Source organism: Zingiber officinale, chromosome 6B (assembly GCF_018446385.1).
Source record: "Zingiber officinale cultivar Zhangliang chromosome 6B, Zo_v1.1, whole genome shotgun sequence".
NCBI classification, from domain to species: domain Eukaryota; kingdom Viridiplantae; phylum Streptophyta; class Magnoliopsida; order Zingiberales; family Zingiberaceae; genus Zingiber; species Zingiber officinale.
Genome location: NC_055996.1, coordinates 133,661,830 through 133,671,196, shown reverse-complemented (window position 1 = coordinate 133,671,196; position 9,367 = coordinate 133,661,830). Strand labels below are relative to the sequence as shown.

At 33.4% G+C, this 9,367-nt stretch overlaps 1 protein-coding gene across 1 annotated transcript; it reads left to right on the top strand.

The window, feature by feature from the left end:
• Positions 1–6,985: 6,985 nt before the first annotated feature.
• LOC121991568 (probable protein S-acyltransferase 22) lies at positions 6,986–8,848 on the top strand. The gene is made up of 5 exons (XM_042545557.1): positions 6,986–7,070; positions 7,296–7,424; positions 7,521–7,601; positions 7,939–8,183; positions 8,836–8,848. The coding sequence occupies exons 1-5, from the start codon at positions 7,050–7,052 to the stop codon at positions 8,846–8,848; spliced, it is 489 nt and encodes a 162-aa protein (XP_042401491.1). The 5' UTR covers positions 6,986–7,049.
• The last annotated feature ends 519 nt before the right edge of the window (positions 8,849–9,367 follow it).

Below are 9,367 nucleotides of genomic sequence, written 5' to 3'. Positions count from 1 at the left end.
TGTAGCCATGCAAAGTTACATTGGTGTCTTGGCTCGGCAAAAGGTTAATATTAAATACAAGACATGGAAGCAAGTCCCAATTGCTGTCAAAGAATTAATATGGGAATCAGTCAATGTAAGCAAGTTAGCATGTTTTAACAATTATAATATTTCACTACTAATGATAGATATATTTTATGTTTGTCTTAATTAATCTTATTAATGTTTTCCACTTATTTGATGTACAGTTGATTTATAATGTTGACTCAAAGTGGAAAAAGGGATGTTTGAGGTCTGCAAACAGTAAGTGGAGGCAATACAAGACCCATCTCACCCAAAAATTTATTTTAAGCAGGCGTGACAAACCTGAGGAGTTGAATGAGCCACCTATTGGCTTTGAAATTACAAGAGAAGATTGGCGTGCGTTTGTCATTAGTCGCATTTCTGAAGATTTCATTGTAAGATTCTAAATTTTTTCTTTTGAAACTATTCGATCATAATTCATTATGTATTATTCAAATTTGATATGTCGCATGTTTGAAATAACTAGAAACTCAGTGATCAACAAAAAGAGCGAAGGAAAAAAAATAGATATCCTCATCGACTATCACGCAAAGGGTATGCACGCTTTGTTGAAGAAATTGTAAGTATTTTTAAAATATATTTCCTCTAAGAACCCTCTAATTGATTCACATTAAATTATTTCACATTTGTTATTTGATTTTTCTTTGTTGTAGGGGACTGAATTATGTGATGATAATGACATCAATAGAGCTATTATGTGGAAGAAAGGACGCGCCAACAAAGGAGGAGAGTTTGAAGGTGAAGATTTGGTGGACACAGTACACAAGATTGTAAGTAAATTTTCATGTTCTTCTGATAATGGCTTCAATATATCTTCTAGTTTTCGAGAGTAAAGTTGCATGCATGCATACCCTTTGCGTGAGGAAGCCAAGGCAAGCAGTGCAATGAGGAGTTTAACAGCCATTCCTTGCATAGCTTGAATTCTCAGTACTAGAGCATGTATTGAGGAAGTAAATGGTGAATGAATGCATTGAGAGCTTAGAGGTGACGGGTTTATATAGAACAGATGTGGATTTACTAGGTATCTAGGTTTGAAATGTTCTTACTTGGAGAAGAGATCAAGTCGAAAAGTCTATTACATGCAGTGGTTTCCTTTTGCTGCAATCAATTAATGGTGAATGCATTGAGAACTTAGAGGTGATAGCTAGAGTTTCTATAGAACAGATGCAGATAAATCAACCAGGTTTGAAACGTTCTTGGCAGTAAGAAATTTGTAAGCTTCAGTAACCCAAGGGCCAGTAAAGTTGTTCCCCAGACCACTGCTCTGAAGCTTCTATTATGTTTTCCCACTTAGGAAATATAGATTAAAGAATATATAACAACCATTGCTAAATGTGTATAACTTTTATAATTTCACATCGTTTATTTATTAATTGTTTACGTACATATTTTCATCTTAAATTTATTTTTCAGTTTTTTCTTGATAAGTATAACTTTGATTATTCTCATGTCTTATATTTTTCATTGTCATATGTCCACATATTCATCCTAATATTCTCATCTACATTTCCTTATAAATAACTCATTATCTCCTATTTTAATACCGATCTTATTATTATATTATATGCTTATAGAAAATGGAAGGTGTGATACGCATGCACTTACATTACATTTCACAAAAAGCTAATTCTATAAGCAAAAATTAGATCCAGAAGAAGAAACAAAATTGAGATAAGATAAAGGACTGAAGGAGAAGTTTGTTTGGTCTACCGGCCCGCCTAACATTACAAAATTGAGATAAGATAAAGGACTTAAGATAAACAAAATTTGTTTGTTTGGACTTACATTACATTTCATGCATGTCCGATACTTCCCTAACTTCTCCTACTGGCCCGCCAGTTAACTACAGGTAACAGCAACAAAAGAACAAACAGTGCTTTTCATTCACATTCATTGTTAATTTGTATAAAAGAAAGAGAGGGAGCTTCAGAGAACTAACTCACCTCCTTTAGCATCAAAGACTTCGGAATAACACTGCATACAAGGACATAAGTGCATGAGGCACAACTCAATTAATAAGTTAATAAGAAATGATATATTAAAATGAACTCTTTAATTTGTATACACATTTAGCAGGTTTACTTTTGATTATTCTTTCCTGCAACTCCAGACAATTAGCTTCAATTATGTGGTGGTCCTCTCTTTATGGGTTTGTGTAGTGAAAATTTATTAAAATTTTGTCATTTTATTAAACTTGTAGTCAATTGCTCAATCAAATATGTGCCTTTTTTAGAACTGTGCAGAAGTAAATATATGATTGAATGCCAAAAAAGGAAAAAATATTTCAAAGTCAACTTCATATTTGTTCAATATGACTTACTAAGCACTTGACTTGAGCTATCACGGGAAGAACCGGCCTGGACATCAGTATTTTTTAAACCAATATTGCATATCCTTGGTAATTATCCTTGGTAAAGTACTGATAATTCTTTTTAATGTTGCATTACAGGATGAATATATACAGCAAAAGAGGGAGGGTAAGCCGCAATGCGAAGGAGCAAAAGAGGATATTCTTACCAAGGCACTTGAAACTCAGGAATATTCTGGGCGTGTCCGGGGTATCGGAGGTCATATCAACCCAACAATCTATTTCAATGTTGGTAGAACAAGGAAGAAATATGATGTTACCCTAGATATAATCGTTGAGCATAAAAGGGAGCTGAAGGAGGCGAAGATGCAAATTTTAGAACAAGATGTACGCATCCAAAACTTGAAGCATTAATGCATAAAAGGTGCATGGGACAATTCAATTGATGACAAAGGAAGTTGCTCGGTGAAGTTTCATCGAAGAATATTGAAGAAGATGACGTCAGATTGTGGGTAAAGACGAAGTTTTACAGGTAAAATACAAGTTATAGTGATATTCATTATTATTATAGCATTATAAACTAAATATAATCAACATGTTTTTTTTAATATTTTAGGGTCAATCAGTTGCATTGACATTGGAATCTTGCTCAAATATTGTTGCATATGGTACAATTGTTTGTTTCAATGGCATGGAAAAAATGCTTCATGGTATTCCATTTCCCAAGAATTGCATTCGAGTCTCCATTGATCAAGCAGTGGACAAATCCGCTCCTTTGCCATATCCAATTCCAAGTGAATGTGAAGTAATTGGTGATGCCATAGGAACTGTTGTGGCTTGGCCTGAGCAGCAGATTGTGAAGCAAGATGAGGTATATGAGATATTATATTTCTAATTATATTGTCACTTTATTATTATATTTCTAATTATATTGCCACTTTATTATTATTCAACCTAGCTATCTAACTTGTTTATATTTGAAATTATTAGAAGCCTAGAAGGAAGAAGTTTGAACGAAAAAAATCAAAACCTACTTTGTCAACAAGTGTCCCAAGAGCATTACATATGTTATATTGTTACAGTAAGCATGCTCTAGATGGAGGAAAATGTATATCAATGTGCTTAGATAATGAAGTGTTTGATGAAGATTGTGAACTTTTTCTTGACCTTGAGGACATCAATTCTTTGTATCATTTGGAGGCAATTTAGAAATTTGATCGTTGCCTACATATGGTAAGTAAGTTTATTTAAGCAATTTCAGCAACTTTTTCATCACATGTTTGCTTCCCAATTTTAGCAACTTATTATGGTTTATTGTTACAATTTCACCAACTTATTATGAGTGATCATTATTTTTTAATCCACATGATTGTTTTGTTAGTAAATTTTATTATTTAGTATCTAAATATTATTTTCTCGGTTGCAACTGCATTGCTTTACTTATGCTGGGAAATTACTGCATTGCTTTATGTTTGCTGGGAAATTCTAATATCTAGCAAGACAGAAAATCCCTGATTTGAACTGCAAGAAGTTTACTAATATTGTTGTGTGAACAAGTTTACTCTTGAAAATTCAACTTCTAGTAATTTTCTCATACCATGTTATTCTCATTAAGTTAATAGTTCATCATTTCTATTGAGAGGTTTACTAATATCAATTGATGTGGTACACTTTACATAAATATAGCTCATTCATTTTCAACGCCCTTAATGTTTGCCTTCGCCATTTGTTCTTCTAGACAGGAAGTACTTTGCTCATATCTTTTTCTTGTATATTTTTAAGTATCTTAAATGTGCTTGTCCTCAAGAAATAAAAGAATTTGCATGTATACATTTCTGGTATGTTTAATATGCAAGACTGCTCATAGTAAGTTCTCATGTATGGATGTTACTATCATCAGCCATAACTTAGTGTTATGAGTGATCATTATTTTTCCAACTTATTATGAGTGTTTTGTATCTAAATTTTATTATTTAGTATCTAAATATTTTTTTCTTTGCAATGATAGGTGTCTATATAAAAGATGGTGAAAGATACCAAGACAAAGAAATTCAGATTTATGAATCCTCACAAACTCCCATATCCGCAAAACGGCACAAGACAAATCAGTTAAGCTTGAAACCCTGAATCAAAGGGCAACTCTTTTAGCAGATAAGTTGACAAGTGCATCAACAGATCAACTAGTGTTAGTGCCATGTAATGTCGGGTAAGCAAGAAGTAAAACATCACTTTCAATTGCTTCCTTTCGATAATTTATTCAATTTTATGATCTAATCCTATGTATTTGCCTAGTTTCCATTGGAATCTTAGTGTTATTGAACCTTACAAGGATGCTATTTACCTGCTGGATTCCCTAAGTTGCCGCATTCGCGATGATGATTCAAAATACGTAATGGAAATGTGAGTTCAGATTTCTTTTAGTAAATATTTATTATAATAAAAATCTTATTTAACAAATATTCTTAACGTATGAAGGGCCTTAAAATTGTTTAATTCAACCAAGGGAAGGAAAGGTAGGAAAAATGTTAAGTGGGAAGTAGTTAAGGTATGTGTACTTTTGTTTAACATATATTGTAATGTGTATAATTTTCATTAACAATTTGACTCTAATTACTATATATAGGCTCCTCAACAACCGGATGCGAAACAATGTGGTTTTTTTGTGATGCGCTTTATGAGAGAAATTATTGAAGAAGTTGAGACTATTGAGAGATATTTGCAATCAATAGTAACATTATTTAGCTTATCTCAAATTATTTGACATAAACTATTTAAAATTGCAAAGTGATCAGTGTTGATTATTTTTTCCATTAACATAAATTGTGTATGCTCACAGTTCACAAAAAAAGGGTACTCTCGTGAACAAATTGATGAGGTTCGGTCCGAGTTGGCGGAGTGCATACAAGATCATATTTATGAATAGGTATGGAATGATAGTTGCCATAATTCTATTTAGATTTAAGTTCATGGAATGGTGGTTTTTTTTGGTGGAATCATAGTTAATGCCAATTTTTTTGATGCAGTGCATAGTTACCAGATCGACCTTGAGCAATTGACCCCAAAGAAAAGTTGTCACTGAAGTTTAAAAACTTGTGAAAATTTTAGTGAATGATGATGTTTTGTGAATGATGATGTTTTGGAAAAATTGTCACTTAGGTGAAAGGATGTTTTCTGGATTAATATGCAAGTACAAAGCAATGTATTATATGTTATTCGTAAAGTTCTGTCAGTGTAAATTATCTAGTTTCTTTATCAAGCTTTTGTTCCACTATTGGGTTTGTTTTTCTAATAATTACTCGTGCAGCAATATACTGAGCAAGAAGCTGTAGATCTTATAATCAGGTAAAGTAGAAAAAGTTAACTACTTCATTATGCTTTCATCTTAGTATTTGTATATTTGATTTGTCTTCTTTGAACCAGCTTCAAGTCAAAAAGCCAGATCCTCTAGATAGCTGTTAAAAATAAGGTATTATTTGGTTTGTCAGTGATCTTAATATTTGGTAATATTTGGTCTTTGATGCTCACGACAGAGTTCCAACGCTGCATGATTACCTTGTTCAAGCAGATTGCTCGCTGCCTCAGTAGCTCGCATTTTCAGGTTTGTTTCATCATTGATATTCCTTCTTTTTAGTGTTCTATATTAAAAGGAAATACTAACTGTCGATGAGATTGTTATCCTCTTGCTTGAACATGAACCAAAGTATTAGTGTTCAAGCAGATTGTTCTATATTCCTTGCTTGATGTGTTTAAGGCATTCAAAGCTATTGGCCTCATCCGGTGGGTGGCTGTTCAGAAGACTGCTCGTGAGGGGATGCAGTGGGTTTCAATTGGCAATGAGGTGACATAGTAGGTTTCAACCGACAAAGAGGAACACATGAGGTGTTAAAGGCGGCAAGCGGTGGTGCAGTTCATAGGAGCATACCAGTAGTTTTGTTCTTTTTCGTGTGCCAGTTGGCAGATGGAATGAATTTTTTTTCCCTGTGCCAACCAGCATGGACAAAATTTAAAACTTCGAGGCTTCTAAAGTTGTTGGTCTCTTCCTGATCAATACTTTTAATCTTCCATCTTAACTAAGGTAATATTTCTTCGCCATTTCGTGTTCTGGTGTTTGGATTGCTATGGATGGAGAAGTTGTGCAATAATTCAGAGTGATGCCACCGTTGGGATTCGAGGTGATAAGTTGCAAATTTCTAGGCTAACCAAAACAATGTGGGTGCTTCTCATGTGGTGTGGTAGGATGTCTTAAAAAGAATAGGACAGTAAGATGAGTAATTTACTTTTTTTGATTGCTTGATCAGATGGCCTTTGGACAAATGCATAACCATAAAAGATGGATAATTCAGAATATTGGTTATTAGGGAGAAAGGTGATAGAGATCTCATTTACGATGAGCCACACAATCTTTTCAAGAAAATAAAGTTCTTATGTGCTTTATATTAACTTGGTTTTTCTCTAATGATTTCTATCTGTTTGTATTGCAGGTTCTAAAATATAGTAAGCATTGTAGAGTCTGTGACAAATGCGTTGATGGCTTTGATCATCATTGCAGGGTGAGGGTTTTCTCCATTCACAACCTTATATGTTTTGTTATCTTGTAGTAATATGCAGTATTCATCTTTCCTTGTAGTGGATCAATAACTGCATAGGAAGAAAAAATTACAAAAGGTTCTTCATCCTCATGGTGTTTGCTCTTCTCTTGGTAAGCACAAATATTTCCTACCATTCCAATAGTTGTATTCATTAATCATGCATAGTGATTGACACTATTTTCTTAGTGTAGATTTATCATCTGTGTGCATCAACTTAGAAGATACTATTTTCTTAGTACGTGAAGGACCTGATACATAGAATGCATTTTATGTCAGGTCCTTTTCATTCTGATTGACTATTGATTGGTCTCCATGCTTTGTGCACCTTGGGCCAGCTTATTCTGCAGTGGGCTGTTGGGATGCTTGTGCTGATACTGTGTTTTGTTGAGAGAAGGAGATTTTCTGCTGAAATTGTTTCAAAGCTGGGTAGTAGCTTTTCCTTGGCACCCTTTATCATTGTGGTGGTGAGTACTCAGAAGAGAAAATGAATGAAAATCACACATCATAATGAGGATTTTTCAAGGTTCTGATACTAATTTGATAATGTCTCTATAATGCAGGCTGTGTGCACTTTATTAGCCATGGTTGCTACTCTTCCAGTTGCACAACTTTTCTTCTTCCATATTCTTTTAATAAAAAAGGTACACTACTTTCATATTTCTACTCGTGACACAGCAAACACTACCAGTTACACAGCTCCTACATTTATATAAAACAAACCTATGTATCCGGTCAAATATCTCTATTTCAAGGAATATATCTTTTATATTTTCAAATTCTTTGCATTCATCCATACACTGAGCATTACTGAAACTTATTATCCAACTGAACTATTACAGCTTGTTATTTAACTGATAGATTTTCCATAGTGGAAAACAAATAGTAGAATTTGAACGATATGGTGTTGTTTATTCATCAATTCTGGAGAAAATTGACACTTTAACTAGCTCATGCTACTCTACATGGATGCGCTTACAGGGAATCAGCACCTATGATTACATTATTGCTTTGAGGGAGCAAGATCAGGAGCAGGAGCAACTTGCTGTTGGTGGGCAGCAAAGTCCGCAAATGTCCCAAGTGAGCTCTTTTACTGGACTAAGCAGCACCAGTTCTTTCAATCAATTCCATCGCGGTGCATGGTGTACTCCGCCAAGATTATTCCTTGAGGATCAGGTATCATACTTTCATTATTTAGAAAGTTATTGTGAATGTAATTTACCATGGTTAAGATTATTTTTGAAAAACCTTTTAATAAGATTTTTTTTATTGTACGAGGCAAATCCATTTAATTAAAAGTTTTTTTTTGGTAAAAAAGCCTAGTTGTAAATCTTTATCAACACTTCATTCATTTCTCCTTATTCATCATTATCGTATTTTTGAATAAAAATTGAAATAACAAATGTAATCCACTTGCTTATTGTACACTTGGTTCAATGGTTAGCGAACTTAGGTGTGTGCTGTTTGAATTTTGTTTTCATGCATTGACCTCTTTAGATGATTTGTTTCTTGTGAACCTATTTTGAAAGATGCAATATATCTTTTAATATGGGTAGTTAATGTTGTTATAATTAACCCGTTTTTATGGAATTTCGTGAACTAAGAATCTTGTACACTGCATGCGATTTCTTATTCAAGCTCTCGCTGGAAAGCTAACCAAAATCAACTTAGTTGATCATTAGCTATTCATAAATTGAACTGCATTCACATTTCCATTGCCAACTTCTGACTTCTGAGAATTTGATAGTAGGATAATGTCTACAGTTTGTTAATATATATATTTCCATGACGCATGGGTGTTGGAAGGGAATAGAATGTCGTCCTCGATTTTGGGACTGTGAATGTGTCATGTCAAGTTGAACTTTTACCTTGCTTCAGCTCAATTGTGTAAATAATTGTCAATCTCATGGTATAACTTAAGTTAGATTCTATTACAGAAATTCTAGTTCAAAATTAATTCTAGTTCAAAATTAATGTCAATAGCACTCGTTGCTTTTTCACGTTCGTTTAAAAACAATTGAGTAAAATGCAGTAGAATATAAGTTAAGTAAAAACAATTGCTAACATAGTTTATTTTTACTTGGTTCGGAGTCTACAGCTAGCACTCTCGCTTGGTTAATATATATGCTTAGAACTTGTAAAGACAGGTCAAACATTAATATGCTTGGTTAATATATCCATCTACAGCACTCCCGCTTTTTCCTTTAAATATGATTTTCATTTAGCACAGAACTAATGCCAATTTTTTTATTTTGATACAGTGTTTAAAGAGCTTGAGTAGAAGTTGGCCCTAAAGAAAACTTGTCAGTTACGATATAAACACACTTACGGTATGAATTACATGTATATATAACATTGACATATTATTTAGTACGAGATTTACATGTATGAAAGTTTTCATACAAAATTT